Consider the following 22,923-nt stretch of genomic DNA (forward strand, 5'->3'; position numbering starts at 1 on the left):
GTTCATAACCTAACTATAGGTATCCTACAAGCAAAACTCAGCTCGGACTCCTCGCGACGCGCATGCTATACCCTTCTTACCCACTCTGCAGTAGGCGTGAGAGCATGCTGGAAACGGGAGCATACGTAATCTGCGCGAGACAGTCACGCCAGCTGGTTTCTGCGCACTGAGTTTTCCTTGTCGGATGCCTATAACATTAGCATTCGGCTGTGGCTTATAGTGTTGTGACAGTAAGCACTTGAAATTCTGTCATTATTTTATTTCATCACGGATCCCGAAGGGGGTGTCTATACTTGGTGCGGGGAAAGACTCGCTCTACGTCATCAAATTATAAAACTGTTGTTATATACAGGGTGGCGTAAAAGTCAGTTTCCCCTTATGCAGTAATTAATAAGGAGACAAGACATAAGATTTATGTTTAATTTGGTAACAATATTGGCAGCACAAGCACTACATAAACACATTCATTTGTTGTTATTATTGAGTGGAATCTGTGTTGTGTTCCGTGTTGTGTGACGTTCTTTGCAATGACACGTAAGTTTACTAATGAGCAAAGCATTTACATGCCCAATTGAGTAGACGCCTTCCTCGTTGACTTAAAAGGACTTAATACAAATGCTCCAGCAACCAACTGAGTATTTTATTCATTATGGACAGTACGTGGCCGACCGGATTTGATGCATCTCCAATGTTTCTCGTTCTTTCAAATTTTAGGTTAAGTTTTCGCAAATGTTGCCGAGTTGGTATCGGTGCATAAGGAAACCTCATACTAAAGTCGTTATGAATTCTGGCAATCTCTTTGTCATACTTCCATCATAATTTGAAGCACTTGTTATCGCCGCGGTCTCATGCTTAACATTCGGCAGGTCTTTGAGCGGTCTCCTGCTTAACACTCGGCAGGTCTTTGAGCGGTCTCGTGAGTAACATTCGGCAGGTCTTTGAGCGGCCTTTTGAGTAACATTCGGCAGGTCTTTGAAATTATTGTTTTCAATTTCTTGTGTCGCCGCTCCAATCACTCTCCTCAATTTCAATGTTGCAACCAATAAGCTGCTTCCATTATAAAATGACACTTACACTTGTCAAATCCACGTGGACGAAAACCGAGGTTGCAATGTCTTGTGCTGAGGACGAACATTTAAGTATGTGATTAAAAATTATTATTAAAGAGTTATTATTAAGAGTTACGAATGTCAACGTACTCGTATATGAAATAATAATAATAATAATAATAATAATAATAATAATAATAATAATAATAATAATAATAATTGATTTATTTATTATTAATATTTGTGTGCTGAACAACAGCCAGAGGCCAATTATAGTTCAGCACAATACACAAACAGAAGATACAAAGGTGCAAAAACAAATAAATAATATATTAAATAAACAAAAACATACATAAATAAAATAGATAACAAGAACAGTAAATACTAATAATCAAAACGAAACTATACCTTAAAAGGATCTAAATTGTGCCCATGCAAATTGGCATATTTTATGCATCTACAGACTGGAGAAAGTGATTTAGAATTTCTGTTATAAACATTTTTTTGAAATCTTAAACCTTTTGTAGGAATACGAAGGCTGATGTTGTTTATGATAGACTCACAATCAATATCACCATTGATAACTTTGCAAAGAAATTGATAATCAAGATTTTGACGTCTAGAATAAAGGCTACAACAGTTAAAATATTTACAGGTAATCTCATAGTTAAAGTCAGAGGAATTGGGTCTAAATCGAAAAGCACATAAGGAAATAAATTTTCTTTGAATATTTTCCAATTTAACCGAATCTGTTGAAGTAATGGAATTCCAGGCTACAGATGCATATTCAAGTTTAGATCGAACCAAAGTAAAGTATAGAATTAATAGTGACTCTGGAGTAGAAAAAGAATAAGTTATAGACCTTATTAAACCAAGCATTCTTATTGAATGATTATAAATATATTGAACATGATCGTGAAAGTATAATTTAGAATCGAGTAGTACACCAAGATCTTTAATAGAATTTTTCCTAATAATACAGATGTTGTTAAGAGAATAGTTAAATTTTATGGAAGTAGTTTTTCGTGAGTACGAAATGACAAAAGTTTTTGTTTAATTAATTTTCATTCCATTATTGTCAGACCAAAGTTCAATAGAGTTAATATCATTTTTAAGAGTTTGGCAATCGCCAGGACTATTTATTGAGCGAAAGATTTTGAGATCATCAGCAAATAACAGGTAGTTTGAACTTATTCTTTTACATATGTCATCTATAAATAATAAAAATAATAGAGGGCCCAATGTAGATCCTTGGGGAACTCCACATAGACAATTAAATGGGTCCGAGAGAGAATCACCTAGACGAACACAACATTGTCTATTAGTTAAATAGTTTTCAAACCAGCTCACATAGTTAGAAGAGAGACCAAAGTTTTCTAATTTATTTATCAAAATATTGTGAGATACAACATCAAACGCTTTGCTAAAGTCGATGTAGATTGAGTCAATTTGACCTTGCGTTTCAACAACCGGCATAATAATAATAATAATAATAATAATAATAATAATAATAATAATAATAATAATAGCCATTTAACAATATAACAAACTAGTTCTTATTCTTATCAAGGAAGTAGACGTGACAACGTGACGCTTAGAGTGAAACCTACAGAGCAACAATCGGTCGGCAAAATTATGTTTTAAAAGCACACCGCACGTTATTGTATGATGCCGGCATGTTAAGTATGAGGCCGCGGCGATAATAATAACAACAACAATAGGCGTAGCTGATTCACGACTGACGATGGAGAGATGAATGTATTTAATAAATAGATAAATACTATTTATGTAGTGCTGTCAACTATTGTAGGTCTACCGAACTAAACCTAAATAAATGTAAGCATGTCTTGTCTCCTTAATTAATGCGTGAGGAGAAACTGACTTTTGCGCCACCTTGTACTTTACTAATTATTGTTTCTCATCATCATCATCATCATCATCATCATCATCATCATCATCATCGTTCAAAAAGGATCATGGCCTGAATCGCAATTAATTCTGCGGCATTTTTCTCTATTAATACTACACTATACTATTATGTAAAATTTGTCAATTTATTTTACATAATAGTGTTAAAGTTGTCTTCCTCCCATGATATGAGCCCTCCAGTTTCACAAGCATACTTTTTTTTTTATCAAATGGAGACCTTAATATCGGTTGGATTTGAGCGTTTACCTCGTGAAAGCCGAGATTGAACATAACCTTTCGTGTTAATAGTGGTTACGGCAATTAAAACACACCATATAAACAGTCACAGCCTCCATTAAACGAATAAAGCTACAGATAATGCTTCTTCAGATCAGCAGCAGATGGAAATGAAATTGGAACGGAGAAAAGTACTTGGCTCGCGTGAGAGAAATAATTATTAATAACTGTAGAAAAACTAGAACATCGGTTCGCTGTCTTTGTAAGCAATATGAAAGGCATGTCTCGAAACATGTTACGCAGAATAAACTCACAAACAAAATACTATGACGACAATGTTAATCTTCTGTTTATATTATACTTAATTGCTTTAATTAGTTTCTCCACATGCCAGACCTTAATTATCATCATGAATAAAATATTGCATCAGATCTTGAGAGAGGAGATCTACTTCTGGGTTATCTGCCATGCATAATATTATATCAGCGTCAGTATCAACGGGCGAATTGAGTCTTTTGGATAGTATCAATAATTGTCAAGTTTCTTTTTCCCTTGCATTGTCTGACTCTAGACTATCATAAAGCGTAAAAAATTCTTAGTTATGTTTGTTTAAACTGCGATTTATCTATCTACAGTAATCTCACTAGACGTTTTGACTTATCTAGAGAAAATCAAAACTCGAGTGAAATGTAATTGACTATTACACGATTAGAAAAAAGTATATAACGATTTGGAGAAATAAAGTACTCTAATTCAATAAAATATTGACTTACGAAAATACTAAACTGTCTTGAAATAGTACATTATGCAACGAGCCTATAATGATAGTAATTAAGAAGCGAGTATGGATGTTTATGAAACGAGCGCAAGCGAGTTTCATAATTTTCATACGAGCTTCTTAATTACCATTATAGGCGAGTTTCATACGACTTTTTATGCTCGACCATATTTCTAACTTGAAATTAATTCAGATGTATACATTTTATTTGTATCTGACAAGATCGTAAGTGACCTTGTTCTAGGTCGTGAATTGTGAGATGCGCGCAGACGCGAAAGTATTGATTTTGTCCGAGGAACAATAATGTCATTGACCTTGACGTAGTCCCGTTAAACTTGATAATATTATAATATTATAACCTTGATTATTGAATTCGACATTGAAAAACGAGATGACAAATTGAATTTATTTGAATATTATTTACAATTAACGCTAATTATTATAGTAACAGAACATAACCTTCTGCGACAGTATTGGATTTCCAGCCTCCGTGACTTTTCGCTAATTCTCTTTCGATTGTATATCCGAGAATAATCGATACTTGCGGTTTTATAACGGTACAAAGCTGACTTGTCATTGGCTGAACACCTGTAAGCTGAGTTGTCATTGGCTGAAAACACCTGTACTTTAATGAATAGATGTACTTTAATGACATGCATTAAAGAACTGTTACCAGGTGTATAATTACTATATTTCGGCATGGTCGAGCATAAATGTATTATTGCACCATCTCATCATTACAAATATTCCACCAGATGGCAGTAGTGTGTTATGATGAGCTTTTCTTGTTATCAGTTGTACCAACTGTACAATCTTAATTGAACTCTATGGACGATTACTATACTTGTTTTTTTTTTTTAAAGATGGGACATGACAGGAGCGTTGCGATCGGAAAAACAACTGAATGTCACATAGCGTGGTAGGTCTGTTGCTATGATAACAACGGTTGAATTGCCAAACTTACCTTTCCCATGTGGCGAGTGCTTAATAGCTCTCTTGGTGACATTTATTGTGCACATAATGTTAGCATTGGTATGCTTCGTCTTTGATTCATTGTCGATTTTTGTATCATTTTCTTACCTTCGCGTCAATGTCAATGAATGTTTTAACGTCAGCCATCTTAACGTCAATTGCTAGCTTCCATCAGCTGACAGCGTGCTAGTCCATATTGGCAACATAGCACTGTAGTTCCAAGTTCGGCCGCTTAACTGTCATGTCCCATCTATAAAAAAAAAACAAGTATAGTCAAAAAGGCTTTGTTGATTTAGTTTCATTTTTACTAAAACAGTTCCACTTCAATTATTATCAATACAATATATTAAACAATCACTGATACGTGACTATCCATAATCTCATACAGCAGAAGCTATAACATAACCTAATAATCTAAACAAGATAGGTTAAATGATAGAAAATTTTTAATTAAGGATGATGAAATAAACATGAATCATTTTAAAAGGTACAATTATTGAAAGTACAATGTTCGCAAACAAAGAAACAAATGCTAGGGAGGTGATGAAAAAACAACAATGTTTGATTTAACCGTAATTTTGTTGTAACCTCTACCCTGCTCTAGTCAATGTCGCGGATAATCGAGAATCGGCTGTAATTTACAAAATAAAGACCTAAAATAGCATAATATGCTGTTAAGAATCAACTACAACTGCATATTGTAAATTGGATCTGCCGTTACGTCCGGTACCAGAATTTATCAACCAATCTTTCTTCAGATAGCTTTGTATGCAAATGGAAATGAAGTAGGCCTACATCGTGGATAACGAAACACTTCATTAACAGACAGACGCTTGGAATTAATTAAATTAAGAGAGTCGAATAATTTGAAACACCTTCTGATAAAAGTGTTCCAGATACATTATAACGTCCTGTACATGGTTGTGAAAGTGCAATGGCTACAGAAGAACGTAAAATTTGTTTTCTTTGTAGCAACAAGGGGGGAAAAAACTTAAGAAATAAACATAAAATGTGCAATTCATAATTGAAATTTCGCATTAAAAATATTCAAAATCATTTACAACGTAACTGAAATTATATGTTTATGTTTAACTGTATTTTGTGTGGGCGTCTATGCGTACACTTCTTACCCCCATAGAAGACACTTCATAAATTTGGAAAGTTTTCAAGCCATTTCAGAGCTATTACTGATTTGGAACAAATTAACGAATATGTTGATACAGTGCTTTTTCTTTTTCAGGATCTATTTCATCTTCAATAAATCCTAATTAAACCACTCATAGTTTATCTAGTCGTTCAAAATTGAAACCTTACCATATTCACTATTGCCTGATTGCAATTCGGTATTTAAAAATAATAATATATTCGTATTTTCCAAGAAATGGTACATGCAGAGTACACAATAGGAACACTACAAGTAACAAAATAACACTCACCCACTATATGTGGTTATTTATATTTTTATATACATAAAGAATTTCAATATTTTATAAGAATATAATAAAAAAGAAAATTATCATCCCTGGTGGGGATCGAACCCACGACCTTTGGATTAGAAGTCCAACGCGCTATCCTCTGCGCCACAGGGACAGATGTCCTTATGCCCTTCAAAGTTCCATACTTCAACGCTAAGCTCAATTTCCAAATTTAATTATTTGCTTTATGCTTTGAATTTATGTTCTATATTGTGTCATTACTATTACAACTACATTATGCAAACCTTATTTTAACCAATTGATTTAGAGAATGACACGCCTATGACAAAACAGTTGATTCGATATTATTTAAACGCAATTGCAGATGGCAGCACTGTCACATCTCAAAATTTCTTGTTTGCGTGAAGTTCAAATTATGGGTTAGGTGCATAAAAGTAATTAAATTTTTAATATGCCGTAACAACAATTCTTCTATTAAAAGAAAATGGATCACAACATGATTCCCGGTCGCAAAAACAGTCGCAGCGGACTTTCTGCAGCAGAATTTGAAAGGAATCTTTTTTACTGGTAATAACAGTTTTGAGTAACATACTTTTTAGTCTTTGATTTATACAAATAATATGGTTTATGATTTTGCATGTTTCTAGTAAGTTAGTTTCACTTCTATAAAAACGCTATCATTTGACACGATTGTTTAAATTATGTTTTTGCCACATATTTGCATGAACAAGTTAGTTAGGTTAGGTTAGAGCCCATGTTATTTGTATATAATTTGTAGCTATATACGAACAACAAGGAATACAATACAGATTACAAATGGAGTTCAGATCGTATTATCTGTACCTTATTTAAAAATCTTTCTAAGTTTAAGTAACAGTTTTTAGTTTATGGACTAATGAAAGAGGTTATGTTAACTTTATGTTGTGTTTCAGTGTGTGAGTGACATGTAACATATTTCATTATTCCAAATAATCTTGTGTAATTCTTAGGATGATAGTCTTTTATGAAATATGTTAGCATTAAAATATTGCTTACAATCAAAAAGAACTTAAAAGTAGCCTATGTTAAGATTTTTTGCATAAATGAACATAAACTTTTACTGTAGAAACTTGAAATATTTCGGAGTAAGAACCAAAGCTGCCGAGATGGTACACAGACTACGTAGTTATGAAGTTTGTGTAAAATATGCTGTTTGTTTCAATCCATTGCCACTCTTTGTCCAGTGTTAATTAAAATTTCTTTAATTTATTAATTCTCCTGTTATGCATGAACTTGAGTAAGCCTAGACTACTTTTTATTCTTCATGAATAATAGGTGACAAATGTGATGTACACCCACACGAGAATTTAGTGAAAAGCAGAATGGGAAATTAAGTGCACTTGATGAACGTCAAATGCCGAAGTTAGCAATAATTAATTTACTGGCATTAATTCATACATGATAAACATGTACCTAACATTTATAGCCTACCCGCTAACTTACCGATACAATACTATTACAGAATAATGGGTTAAATGCTTTCATATTCAGCCATTGGAGAACAGCAGTACTATTATTGTAGGCTAGGTCTATATACAATTTTTCTTTTAGGGATAATTTTGGTAGGCTAATGATTAGTTTGATTCTTCATTCTTGAATACCTACACTTTTTAATAATTATATAGGCCTAATCACTGATGTACTCGTAAGTTATTTCAATAAATAAAATAACGAATTCACTATATTAACATTATAAATTTATGTTGTTGTTGTTTTCTAATGCCAGGCGTTTGACAATAAAGTCATTTGACCTCTTGCACTCCAAGATTTTTCAAAGATATTATCATAGCCAGCCACGGAAGCACAGATTTTGAGGTGTTCCGAATCCATTTCTTGGTTTGAGTTGCACAATGGGCAGTTAGGGGACTGATATATTCCAATTCTATGCAGGTGTTTGGCTAAACAATCATGGCCTGTTGCCAATCTAAATGCAGCTACAGACGATTATGATGCAGAGAGTTCCATTTTTTCCCTTGAGATTGTGTTATCAAATTTTGTTTGTTGAAGTCTAAGTATGTAGATTTAATAAATCTTTTCGCAGAGTAATACGCAGATTTAGTAACAGGTCTGTAAGTAGCAGTGCTGCCCTTCTTTGCTAAAGCATCCGCATTCTCGTTTCCCAGGATTCCACAATGGGATGGTATCCATTGGAATACAATTCTTTTATTGAGTGATATTAATTGAGAGAGCATTTTAGTTATTTCTGCTGTTTGAGATGAAGATGTGTGTTTAGAGACTATTGATAGAAAAGCTGCTTTGGAGTCTGACAATATAACTGCATTCTTAAATTTATTGATGTGGCATAGAAGATTCCTGAGACTTTAACTTATTGCAATGATTTCTCCATCAAAACTTGTTGTTCCATACCCAAGAGATCTATAAAGTGAGAAGAGACAGCACGTAACACCTGCACCAGCACCTTGTTCTCTGGAGATCAAGGATCCGTTGGTGTATAAATGAAACCAGTTTTGTGGAGGGTACCTAATATTAATTGTCTCTAAAGACAATTGTTTTAGTATTTCAGTGTTTACTTCTGATTTCAGTATTTCTTCTGTTAAATTTAGATTAAGTTATATTCTATATTTAATAGAGTTAAAGGGTTCGGTTTAATTTGTAAGTTTTCTTTTAAATTCGGGATATTGATTATTATAAATTTATAACACAGTGAATTCATTGTTTATTTATTCAAATAACCTAACAGCACATCAGTGATTATTTTGAGGACGAACATTTGAGTGTAATTTAATTTTCTTACAGGCTTGAAGATAGAGGCCTTCTAGATGAGTTACGAGCACATCTCCGACAGCAGATGGTCAAAGCATTGAATGATACGTCACTGGGTCCTAATCCTTCTAGACGATTAAAACAGAGTGTATCACCTAAAATTCAAGCCATAAATCTATTGGTGGCAGAATTCTTACTACATCAGGATTACCACTACACTCTGTCTGTTTTCACAAGCGAGGTTCCACTACTGCGAAGTGCACCAGAATTTATAAAGTCTGCAAGCCAGATTTCGGATCAAAATAGCACGCAGAATGAAACTACTCCTTATTTCAAGCACCAGGAACTAAAAGACATTTTAGAGATTTTAGGACTATCTATGGATACAGAAGTGGGAAATAAAATTTATTCTCAATATCAAGATAATTCAGAAGGTACTGCATTACTTACGTGTATCTTCCAAAATGTCCATTTTGTTTTGAAGAGTAGAACTCACGTGATGGAAAATAACTCTAGTCAGACTGAATTCCCCACACGGGACAGTGACAGCGATAGGAGCTTCAAGGATGCAGGGAGTTCTAGTAATGGAAAGAAATCCGTAAAGAGAATGGCAGAATTATACAATGCAGAGATGCAGGAAATTTTATTTCAATCACAAATGAAATCTCAACACATCAAGCAACTACAAGAAGAAATACGAAGGTATGATATTTACATTATAAGCTTGTGTTTTTGAGTGTTGGTACCAGTACCAAATCATACTCTCTCTGTACATAAACAATTCATAATATACTAGCTAATTTATCATTTAATGCATATACTGGTACTAATGAATTTGGTATTTAAATATCTTTACAACATTCAAAATTTCTACTGTTAGATATGAACTCGTATCTTTTTCAGTTTTTGCCATCAGATTTCATAAGACTGGAGACCAGGTACGCCTACTTAGCAGTTAAGTTTATAAAAACTTAAGTCTCCTGTCTGAGGCCTTTATATTCCTTGCCCATCTCTGTATGTTTTGCCGGAAGTAAAGATTAGGTTTTCAGAAAACTGATGTTCAATGGATATTTCTCTAAATTTTTAGAAACAGCCAATTGACATATGCTTCACCCGAGAGCTGTTGTCTGATTATCAGTAAGAAAGATGCAAAAGCTACTGATGACTTTTTGTCCCCCCCCCCCCCCTATAATTGTCTCAAAAATTAGATATCTAACAGAACTTTTTTTACATGCATGTGAGCGCAAACTAAGCATGTTACTAGGATTTGATGCAGATTCTGTAAGATTTGTGGTGGACAGAGTAGGCCTAACTAAGGGTCAGCTTATGCTATGAGCTTTAAGAAACTTGTTAAATAATTATAGATCAGACGCCTGTAACTAAGGCAAACCAGCCTGCAGCAAAAATTTTGTCCACAATTCAAGAACTAGGAATAGAATCCAACCCAACATACACGACAATATCGCATCAAGTTAGATATGCTAGGAAATGACAGTAACAATATATATTCCTACTACCAAAAAAAGAGTAATTAGAATAATAGTAGTTGCCAAATCTAGGGAATCATGTAGGACCATTTTCAAAAAACTACAAATAATGCTCATGACTTGTCAGTAGGTATATTTTTTCATTAATAAACTTCCTCGTATGTAATCTTGAAACCTTTGTAACTAATTCAACAATTCATATAATAAATAGGCTACGTGTCAAAAATGTTTTCCATACTCCACCAGCAAATCTATTGTGCTATCAAAAAGGAGTGCGTTATATGACAGTAAATATTTTTAATAGCTTAATGGATATAAAAAATCAAACTCAAAACATAAGATTATTTAGGGCCAAATTAAAGAAGTACCTAATTTCTCACAACTTATATTCTGTAAGTGAATTTATGGCATTCATCAATGCTGCATGGATATTTCTGTCTTGTATTAAGATTGATACTAAACCTTTGTGTTGAGCTAGTAGAGTAGCTATATTTGAAAACTCTTCTGTATATATTTCAACTAGACTGTGACTATAATTAAGACTTTATAGTACTATTAAGATTTTTTTTTTTTTTTGGACATGTTCCATATTCTAGTTGTGAAGTGATGTACGAATATCATGGAATGTAAACACTGTAGATACAATACAATACAATACAATACAAATGACAGTTATGCCACGGGCATCTGTCTATGTATTCTGTAAGTGTTAAGTTATCGATACAGTAAACTTAAGAAATTTAACCATTTGCAAGTCAAATATAATTTAATTAGCTTATGATATTCTTATATTGTTTAAAATGTATATAAACTAATTTATACATCTCAGATTTCAGGAGAGTGAAATAAAAAAGGTGAAAAGTGAAGAAGAGGCTAAGTATGCCAAAGAGTTGACACTCAGAGAATCTCGTATGCAAGCAGAGTTCAATCACCGTGAAGAAGAAATTGCTAGAAAATTGAAGAATGCTGAGGATAGACTGCTACGGAAGAAACAGAGTCTGGATGAGGAGTTGCAGAAAAGGCAAGAGGAGCTGTCAGAACAGGAGATACAGCTAAATAACCAACGTATAATTGTTACACAAAACCAACAGCAACTCGAGGTGATATGATATGTCAGTCTGCATGCTGTTGGGTTAATAGTGAGAGCAGCATTTTTCAACCTTTTCAACATGTGGCACACTAAGGTTTAATTTAAAATTCCGCAGCACACTTATTTAATCTAAAGCAGTAGTTCCAAACTAGGGAGGGATTAAGGCTAGTCCATAGTGACGCTTGTAGCTGAAAATGTCGCAGTTGGGGGTTTTCTCGAAGTTCTCCCATTTCCCTGTATTAGGCTTCTACATTATTCCAGTGACATCTCTCCATTCTGTCATCATTCCATAACCAGTGTTGCCAACTCAGAATTCTATTTACCGCTGCACAAGCTTAAGAAAATCGCTAAACTGTAGTTGAAAAACTCCAGATTTTTCTTAACATATCACTTCCAAATTTGAAATACAAACTATACAGTTTTAGGAACTGAAGAATTTTATAAAAATGTAGATTAAATTATAGAAAATATCACTTCGTAGGCTCTATATTCTATGCAAAATCATATATGGACAATTAAATCTGAATATTTTGCATTCAATGTTGCCTTGCACCATTTACATCGAGCTTTCCAACTATCACCGGAAACTTCTTCCACCCAATCTTTCAACACACTATGTTTTTTTCACACATCTCTAAACTTTTGTATGTATGTAGTTTTACGTGGCATATATCTTCAAAATTGAAGGACGTAGATCAAGAATAATATACTGGACACTTCGGAAACAATCACATTCACAATCACACCAGTCCATTTGAAATCTGATTTCACACTGAGCTGGAGACGTGCCTGCCAACAGTGAGCCTGGGTTTAAGTTTAAAGTATGTCTATGTTACATAAACTTCACTGGGGAATGATAAATTAAACAAATATATTATAATATAAGACGACATTAAGATATGGATCATATGAGGAGACAAAGAGGAAGGCAGAAAGTAGGAAAGACTGGAGAATACTGGGTTTGCAGTGAAAGACCTGTCCTTGGGCAGAACACTGTGAATGAATGAATCATAATATAAGTTATCATAAATGAAAATAATATTTCAGTTCATTATCTATTCTTCATGATTAAACGTATCAATTCATTTACAAAAACAATGCATACATGATTAGACTAAGAGTTTAATGAATGTTAACAACAATGGATGGGGCAGGAAATGAACATAGTTGTACCAAATCGAGTTAACATAAAACATTGATATTTTTATACTTGCACAACGAAAAATTGTGATAATACCATATTAATCTCTGGTTTGTGATTAACTAATATTGTTGTCCGCAAGTACTACATATAAAAACAATTATAACAACTTTACGGGGGGGGAAAAAAAAAAACTTAAAAATATCGTCTCCCTCTGCCGGAATCATAAAAAAACGCCAAATAAATAGCTAGCCGCTGACGGTAAAATTTTGTAGCTGACCACAGTCCTGAAAACACTAGATTTAGCTACAAAACCGCTGACTTGGCAACACTGTCCATAACATTCCCTGAATGCCAGCTAGCGACGCATGGAGCTGGCTGGCCTAGAGATGAGTGGGGTTGCCTATTCAAAACCTGGATATACAGTGAACCTTACGAGTACTATGGTCAGCCAGTGTGGGTTGGGAATGCACGTAGCTTGAGAATATGGCCGCAGTGATTAGCTGTAGTGCCCCCTCCCTTAAATTCAAATTCAACTGAAGGTTAGTACGATATTCTAACTCTACTGACCCGGCAACTCTGGCTGCACGTCAGTCATTCTCTTCTCTGCTGTTCGCACACCTACACTGTATTTACTGAATGTTGAATTGGCCCGTGTTCCCTGAAAATTGACTCTTATGGACTCACTTTTATTTTTACTGCTCCTTTTACTTTTATTTTTCAAATTTTGCTACGACAGCCTTTACTATTTCATTTTCTCACGGCATAACAGTGGGTCATTCATGGCACACTGATTGAAAATGGCTGAGCTACAGTATTGACTTTCCATGCCAGAGATTCAGGTTGAAATATAAATGGGTCAATTTGGACTTAGTAATGGACAAAAAGCAGTGTCTGGCAGGTTTTATAGGAATACTCCCATTTCGTTTCTCTTGTCATAATTCCACCATTTCTTCATTAACTATCATCCATAAAATGAAACTGATGGACAAAAACTTTTCCATCACTATGACGTGCTCATAGATCTGATGATCAACGGCAGGCACAATAATAAATCATCCATAAAAAGTACATGTGGATCTAATTGAGTGGATTTACAGTGATTTCCACCTCTATCGTTGCTTCTTGCACCTGTGACCTAATGCCGCTTTGCTGGATCAAAACTTACGTACTACAGGTATGTTATATTAATATTATTCGATACTCACCCTCCACACAGTAACTGCTGGAAGTGTTACCCATCTTTTGTGATACTTAGTTTACATCACATCATTCACAGAACTTGTTTTACTAAATTTAATATTGTTTTTCTACATGTAACTGGGCAATCAAAAAATTTACATCTAAAGTTTTTCCTTATTCTGCCATACGATTTATTTTTCTCTGTATCTTTTTCAAAACGTGTACACATTCACTCTCTCTTGGCACGTGCACAAAGAAGTTGATGCCTGAAGGATAACATAAATACCAGTCAGGACTGATGAAATAAGCTAAGCATTAGGGTATTCACCAGCCATGCAGATAAAGGAAAATGAACTCGTGAGAATAGTCTAATTGGCATTCTTAGTGGTTAGTCATAAAACAGGGATGACCAATTTTGAAAACTTATTAAATTTATAAATAAATAAATAAATAAATGAAAGCGCACTAATGTGCATTGATATGGTGGGTTATCCACTGTCCCTACTATATTCTGTCAGGGATCGTGTTCTTTTAGTGCAAATCGAGAAGTGGTATCATTCACATTGTTTCCCGCATAGGTTACACACACAGTTGTCCGCTGGCTCGTGGTATCCTTGTTTGATACACAGCTTATATTTATTAATATGTTGTTGTTTTCTAATGCCAGGCGTTTGACAATAAAGTCATTTGACCTCTTGCACTCCAATATTTTTCAAAGATATTATCATGACCAGCCACTGAAGCACAGATTTTGAGGTGTTCCGAATCCATTTCTTGGTTTGAGTTGCACAATGGACAGTTAGGGGACTGATATATTCCAATTCTATGCAGGTGTTTGGCCAAACAATCATGGCCTGTTGCCAATCTAAATGCAGCTACAACGATTTTCGTGGTAAATCGGGAATTAACTGTGGATTTTGATGCAGAGAGTTCCATTTTTTCCCATGGGATTGTGTTATCAAATTTTGTTTGTTGAAGTCTAAGTATGTAGATTTAATAAATCTTTTCACAGAGTAATATGTAGATTTAGTAACAGGTCTGTAAGTAGCAGTGCTGCCCTTCTTTGCTAAAGCATCCGCATTCTCGTTTCCCAGGATTCCACAGTGGGATGGTATCCATTGGAATACAATTCTTTTATTGAGTGATATTAATTGAGAAAGCATTTTAGTTATTTCTGCTGTTTGAGATGAAGGTGTGTGTTTAGAGACTATTGATAGAATAGCTGCTTTGGAGTCTGACAATATAACTGCATTTTTAAATTTACTGATGTGACATAGAAGATTCCTGAGACTTTCACTTATTGCAATGATTTCTCCATCAAAACTTGTTGTTCCATATCCAAGAGATCTATAAAGTGAGAAGAGACAGCACGTAACACCTGCACCGGCACCTTGTTCTCTGGAGATCAAGGATCCGTCAATGTATAAATGAAGCCAGTTTTGTGGAGGGTATCTAATATTAATTGTCTCTAAAGACAATTGTTTTAGTATTTCAGTGTTTACTTCTGATTTCAGTATTTCTTCTGTTAAATTTAGATTATATTCCATATTTAATAGAGTTAAAGGGTTTGGTTTAATTTGTAGGTTTTCTTTTAAATTCGGGATATTGATTTTCTGTTTTAATTCTTGAACAATGGATATGAAACTTTTTTGAGTTTTCAATCTACAGAGAGAACTGTATGAATGCCAATTGTTTCCTGGTAATCTAATAAGTTTTTCATATTGAATCAGTGCTTTTTCTTCTATTGTCATTTTGATGCTGTTAATGTTAGTGAGGAATCTCATAGAATCTATTGGAGTTGTTTTGATTCCACCAGTAATGAGTCTGAGAGCTTGGTTTTGAACATATTCTATTTCGTTTATGAAAGGTGAAGTAATTAAAATTTCTCCGCAGTATGTCAGCACTGGCTGTATAAACATTTTGTATGTAGTGTTCAAAGTATTCCTAGAGCATCCCCATTTCTTTCCTGCTAGTCTTTTTAGAAGGGAGAATCTTTTACGAGCTTTTTCAGAAATGTATTTCAAATGGTTTCTCCATGTTAACTTACTATCGAAAATAACTCCAAGATATTTGGATTCATAAGTCCTAGGAAGGTGTTGGCCATTGTATTGGATATTGAATTCTCTTTCTTTTTTACCAAGCGAAAATATTTGGTAGTTACTTTTGCTTAAATTGAGTGTCATCAAATTTGATGTATTCCATTCTTGTAGTTGATTTAGAGCTTTAAGAGCAGAATTTTGAATTTTGTCTCTATGTCTGTAAGATCCGGAAGTCCACAAAACTATATCATCTGCAAATAGTGCTGTTTTCATATTTGATTCCTCTAATAGGAAGGGTAAGTCATTTATATAAATATTGAATAAAGTTGTGCTGAGGACAGCGCCCTGAGGTAGATCTCGATATAGCCTATGTTTGTCTGTAACTAGAAAGTGAATTATTGAATTTAGTGGCAATGAATCGTTGACTAAGGAATTCTGATATCCATCTGAACATATTGCTGGAGATACCTAATTTCTGGAGTTTTAGTAATAATTTATTTCTCCAAACAGAGTCATATGCTAGCTGAAAGTCAATAAATATTGGCAAGGTATCTTCTTTCTTGTTAAAACTGTCTTTTATTTCTTGGCCGAGGCGTATGACTTGTTCATTGGTAGAGTGTAGTTGTCGAAAGCCGGCTTGTCTTGGTGATAGAAGATTTTGGGATTCTAAATACCAAGTTAATCTGTTGGAGATCATGGACTCCATGGTTTTTGCTATCATGCTTAATAGTGTTATTGGTCGATAACTATTAACATCATGAGCAGGTTTCCCTTTTTTGTGAATTGGTACAATGATTGCTTTTTTCCAAGCTGCAGGAACTGAGGTGTTCCATGATAAATTGAAAATGGATAAAAGTACAGACTTGGCTTTTTCCCCCAGATGTTTAAAAAATTCGGAATGAATGTTATCAGGGCCAGGAGATTTCTTGGTTTTTAAATTTTGTAAAGCTAGAGTTAATTCTTTGGAAGTAAAATTTTGATGAAATATTTCAGGTTTTGTACTAATAATATTGTTTTTATTATTTTTATGTAATTCTCTTTTGATAAATTTGTCAGTTTTTTTGGTATTGGGATGTAATCTGTGAGAGTTTGAGTAGTGTTTATTAAATGCGTTTGCTGTATCTCTACTATCTGTTAGTGTTTTGTTATTATGAATAATAGGTTGGCTAGTATTTTCCTGTGTATTCGAAATATTCTTCAGAAAGTTATATGTTTTAGTGCTATCGGTTCTGTAATTAAAGCGCTTTCAGAATAAGAAGGCATATAAGGCGGAGCTAGTTCAGGCCGGTCTATCTCGACTAGCCAGTGACAATGAAGCGGTGTTGCCTAGTTAAATCGTCGCGAAGTCTCGCTGAAGCGTCGCATATTAGTTTCTTTCTTGTGCGCACAATACTTATGGCTAGGAATGAATTTTAAACTGTGCCATTCGATAGAGCTCCGAATTCTGAATCCAACAGTACAAGAATGGCAATTGTATGTCAACTGGTTCGTGTGTTATCGCTTTAAGACTAAACAGAGATATCCAACCTACAGCATAGAACATATTTTGCTCTGAATTCAGTCTCTGTAAACGAAGATAGATTCTGTTTATTTTCAAATTCAGATGTGGACTGTTTTCTCTTGTGTGATGTGTAACTTACCGTAACAATGTCTCTTGAAGGGATTGCAATTGGCTCTGGTGTTTCATCTGTTATATGCAAAGGGATAGTCCAACACTCACAAGCGAGGAGTATGGTATTTTTGTATATAATTTTTTAAAGGTCTAACTTATGATTCAGTGCGTGTCAGTTCTTCACGAACAAAGAATCTGACTGCAGAGACGTGTGGTTTAGAAGTGCATACGTTATCTCATATTCTCGGACAGGACAACGAGACAATTAAAATAGGCAGTATACTTGAATTTACTTCTCCTGGAAAACAACGCAAAACAAACGTGTTAATTATTTGTAAAATTTTCAGAACCGTGTATTACTTCATCGTACGATATTTTAAATACATTAGTAGTATGTGTTAGCAGTGCCATTATAATAGAACGTGGAAAGAAGAAGAAAGCTGAGAATAATCATAGGTGCGATTTTCACTTTTCATTGAAATATTATACATGGTATAAGACGAAATATTGCATAAACATATGAGATATTTGGATGATATTGTAAACATAAACACTCCTGCCTCTTTTGCCATGAATTATACGAAGAGCATTAACAACATTCTTCTTTAAGAGCATTAGAAAACTTTGTAAAATGAAGCACATTAACTACATTTCACTTTTAAAATAAATACAGGCATGCTAGGAACGAGGAGATTTTATAATTCCAAAACTCAATTTCTATTTTAAAAACCTTTCGTTACATATATTACGCTTTATACGATTTTTCTAATATACAATTTTATCTTCAATATATTAACGATATTATTGGATTACGGTTTTCATATTCGCTTCTGTACAACTACCTTCACTCGTAGATTTATATTGCCACAGGCCAGAGTGATAGAACATAGAATCCTGGACTTCTAGGTAGGTATAAGCTTGAGGATTAAATTAAATTAGATAGGCTTGATTAAATAATGTAAAAGAAAGTAATCTTCAGTTTCAATATGAGTGCTGAATTAGGCCTACATATGAACAGATATGCTTATATTCTTATAGCCGGATTCTTAGCCAGAATATGGAACACTGGACCTCTAGATATGTAAAATTATATGATAGAATAAAATTAGATAGGCTTAGTTTAGCAGAGAAAAATAAAATAATCTACAATTCCAGTATGAGTACTGAATTATATCACACATTATGATTACGTTGCATTATAGCCAGATTCGTAACCAGAATGTAGAATCCTGGACCCCTAGGTATGTATAAGCTAGAGAATTCAATTAAATTATATAGGCTTCATTTAACGGAGGAAAAATAAAAGACTTTCCAACTTCAATACTAAATTACGTATCTACAGATATGTTTTCGTTTTGTTATCGCTAGATTCTTAGGCTGCCCCCACAAACAAACTGTACCTTATCTTTCCTCTCGAGAAATAAACAATAATGAATTCAGCTTGGCTGTACAAGGAAGTCTGAGTAAGAATTAAAACATTCTTTCTCAGACATTAGCAAAGTAAATATCTACATATCTGTCACTTTATTTCACAAGTCAGTGACTCCAAGAGCTACTGATCTATGAAACGAAGAAGTAATAAAAATTGAGATGAGAATTACTTCAGTAAGAGTAATTATATTTAAATATTACACACAGTGAAGAAAGAGGTCTCGACCCGCTCGCTCAGCGAGAGGGCTGCAACTGATATGTTCTGTCCTTATCTGTTGTCTCTGTCTTCCACGTCTCGTGCACCGTGCACTGTGTGACAACGTCGAACTGTTGCTAGCACTCAATTGGCTTAGGCCATATGCCTTCTTATTCTGAAACCGCTATAATATTTTCAATAAATTTATAGAAACATTTCTTTTTTGCTGTTATGATTGCTTTTTTAAGAATGGCAGTCTTCTTCCTCCAATCTTGAGTATCTTCTGGTGTTTTGCTATGTTCTGCTTTGATTCTTGCTTTATCTCTATCTTGTTTCAATAAATTCAGGGTTTCTGTCCAGAATGGGGTGTATTTTTTTGGTTTGCCTCGTGGAATGTGCTGTTTTGCAATTTTAAGAAGAGATTCACAGAAATATTTGTTCAATCTATCTGAGTTTGTATTTTCCATTAGTGGTGTGTTGACCTTGAGGTGTTCGTCGAGTTCTGTTGTAAATAGTTTCCAATTCGCGTTCTTAAAGTTCCATGTTGTTTTGTTATTGTAGGGTTCTTTTCTTCGGTTTTGGTGGAGATGAATAAAAGCAATGATGACTCTATGGCCAGATCCAGGATCTTCAATTATTTTTTTCTTGGTTTCGTGATGGATATCTGATGTTACTAGTAATAAGTCTGGATTTGTACCAGAACCAGAATAATGAATGAAAGTAGGGGGATCTTCTTTTCTGTAGACAAGTTCTGCGGTTGTAGTATTTAGGAGGTCCATGATCATTTTTCCAGGTTGGTTTACATTATTGTAGCCCCAAAGTTGGGAGTGGGCGTTAAAGTCACCAATTATGATAGTTTTAGGTTGTATATCAAACAAAGTTAGATCAAGGGGATTATTAAGTGGGTTATAGGCACTGTAGATTTTGAAATGTTGTTGATTTTTCCATACTTCAATTTTTATTAGTTCTAATTTGTCTTGATTATCCATTTCTTTTATGATTTGAAAATTTGTAATTAATTTCTTTGATGTACCTGCGAGAATTCCACTACTGATCTGTCTACATTTGGGTAACAGTTTCATATTAAAACCTTTAAAATTAAAATATTTTAATTGGTCAGCATTAAGGTTTGCTTCTTGAATAAGGAAGATATCTATATTATTATCTGAGAGTATATTGGCTAGTTCAGTCTTCTTGGCTGATGTTATACCGCCAGCATTCCATTGTAAGATATTTAGTTGATTCTGTACCATTAAAGTAGTCCCCACCCGGAGATCCGATTGGGGACTATTTTACCTCCGGATAATTTTACCTTAATGGTACTCATTTCATATTGGAGTGAAAAATGGCAAGTTGTAGCCGATTTAAGTGAACACCATATTTTAACGTTTTGGTGGCTACTTCATTCACACACAACCCCCAGAATGTCTGGAGGACCACACCTGCTGTTGGTCAACGGGTCCATTGGACCTAGCTGGGAGATCTTGTTATTAATATAACATAGTACCTAAGTTTTAATCTGGGAAAGTGCTGTGAGCTCACAGATGCAAGTAGCAGTAGTAGCAGGGAAGATCTGATGCTGGTCAGACAATAGAAACAACGTTCACTGGGACTCACTGTAGATATAATTTATGATGCACCTCTGAAAAGGAGTAAATAATTCAAAATGTTTATCTCCAATACAGTTAATAATATTCCAATATTGTTGTTGTTGTTTCAATGACTTGCATCTAGCAATGAAGCCATTAGCATTCATGCTCTCCAATACTTCTGGACTACAGTGTATATTCCAATGTACATTTATAAAAATTCAGCAGCTCAGGTTTAATTTTCTTGTTATTAAAAGATCGTCTCATTTTTCTTTGAAATGTCTTTTATGGCTTTTATGTGATAATTGTGTTAAGAAAATCCTGCCAAATCCTAATTAATCACATGGTGCCACATTAATAGCAATATTGTAATTTTTCACGCTCTTTTCTTTGTTTCCCTTCTTTAAAATTTAATATCTATGTTTACAGATGTATATTAATTTTTTTGAGGATATACTGAGTCCGTAAGGGCTACCCTCAATGGGGGGCAGTTCAATGTTATTATTGTTATTATTATTATTATTATTATTATTATTATTATTATTATTATACCAAGTATTTAATGAAATTATTTGATCTTTTGCATTTTAACACTTCAATAGTTTGGCATTATAAATAAAGACTGGACATGTATCGAAATGTAGTTGATTTGCTCTACCAGCAAATTCTACCACTATGTTCATACTATGATCTTTGCGCAGTGCTTTCCTTTACAGAACACCAGATTTATTTATGGCAACTAGGGTACTAGAGTGTATGTAGTGTCTGTCCATTGGGACGATTTCTAGATCTGGTTCATAAAACTCCAAACTCTAATAACAGAAAACTGAGTCACATTAACTGGAGAATTTATCAAATAAACCTTACTGACGTGTTGGTAGCAATTAAGATCATTCACAAAATATTATCAGTATTTTGTTCTTATACTGTTAATAGCCTTAATCTGCCACTTACATATTATCACTCAATTTATTCGATGCATTTTCCAGTCATTTCTCTAATGTTAAATTTTGGTGTCTTGTGAACCAGGTCTAGAAACCATCCCAATGGACACAATATCCACTATAGTACACTCAGTGTCATTCTTAACTTTTGGTGCATATATATCCGATGTCTATTCATTACACTAGAGTCTATGGCAGTTGGGACACCAGTCGTCTGCTAGTGTTTGTGTCGAGAGAGACAGCTAGAGACAGCAAGACAGCATACAACATTGCCACATTGTACTTCACATGCGCAATACAAATAGCACCGAAGAAAATTAAATTCTCAAAAGACAATAATGGCCTTAGCCACTGACTACTGTAAGCATGACACCAAGCAAACCCTGTTTCCTTCTCTAACAATAATCCTTTGCACAGTTCGCAAACACATACTACATGCTTCTGCAGTCGTTTCTTGCACAATGGCAACGTTGCAGCCAGCACCATGATGGCCGGCAGCTTGTCAACGTTTTTAAAATAATTATACACTTTAAACACAATCGTCTGTAACTGCATTTAGATTGGCAACAGACCATGACTGTTTGGCCAACCACCTGCATAGAATTGGAATATATCAGTCCCCTAACTGCCCATTGTACAACTCAAATCAAGAAATGGATTCGGAACACCTCAAAATCTGTGCTCCAGTGGCTGACCATAACAATATCTTTGAAAAATATTGGAGTGCAAGAGGTCAAATGACTTTATTGTCAAATGCCCGGCATTAGAAAACAACAACACTTTAAACACTATTTCTCGCACCTGCCTGCACAGTACTTGTCTTTTTACAGTCTATCTTTCCATTTATTAAAAAAAACACACACACGTCAGTTTTACTTATTTAATGTATTGAAACACTCAGGCGTAAACAAACTAACTCAGAAAGCACTTGTTACCAACTGATTTCGATTAATTCTACAGTACAAGTTTGTGATGTCACATGCCAGAAATGCTACGACACATATAGTTATCGACTTTAGCACATAGCAGAAGATGAACGTTTCTCTAGCACACATTGAACCTAAAGTAT

At 34.3% G+C, this 22,923-nt stretch overlaps 1 protein-coding gene, 1 long non-coding RNA gene and 1 other non-coding gene across 6 annotated transcripts in view; 1 reads left to right on the top strand and 2 right to left on the bottom strand.

Annotated features, from left to right (window-relative positions):
* Positions 1 to 22,923, bottom strand: part of LOC138697803 (uncharacterized) — a 285,016-nt gene that overhangs the window by 82,427 nt on the left and 179,666 nt on the right. For 3 of the 4 annotated variants that reach the window (XR_011331614.1, XR_011331616.1, XR_011331617.1), the window contains 2 exons: positions 9,594 to 9,721; positions 5,053 to 5,194 (listed from right to left, as the gene is read on the bottom strand). This is a non-coding gene — a long non-coding RNA (uncharacterized lncRNA). The remainder of the gene's footprint in view (positions 1 to 5,052; positions 5,195 to 9,593; positions 9,722 to 22,923) is intronic. The other variant, XR_011331615.1, reaches the window with a different exon arrangement.
* On the bottom strand, positions 6,462 to 6,534 carry TRNAR-UCU (transfer RNA arginine (anticodon UCU)). Its single transcript has one exon. It is a non-coding gene; the product is annotated as a tRNA-Arg (tRNA).
* Positions 6,748 to 22,923, top strand: part of LOC138697797 (uro-adherence factor A-like) — a 24,031-nt gene continuing 7,855 nt past the window's right edge. The window contains exons 1-3 of the mRNA XM_069823309.1: positions 6,748 to 6,947; positions 9,177 to 9,845; positions 11,460 to 11,730. Of these exons, the coding sequence (XP_069679410.1) occupies positions 6,865 to 6,947; positions 9,177 to 9,845; positions 11,460 to 11,730 (1,023 nt within the window). The 5' untranslated portion in view covers positions 6,748 to 6,864. The remainder of the gene's footprint in view (positions 6,948 to 9,176; positions 9,846 to 11,459; positions 11,731 to 22,923) is intronic.

The sequence above is a fragment of the Periplaneta americana genome, chromosome 4 (genome assembly GCF_040183065.1).
Source record: "Periplaneta americana isolate PAMFEO1 chromosome 4, P.americana_PAMFEO1_priV1, whole genome shotgun sequence".
Lineage (NCBI taxonomy): Eukaryota > Metazoa > Arthropoda > Insecta > Blattodea > Blattidae > Periplaneta > Periplaneta americana.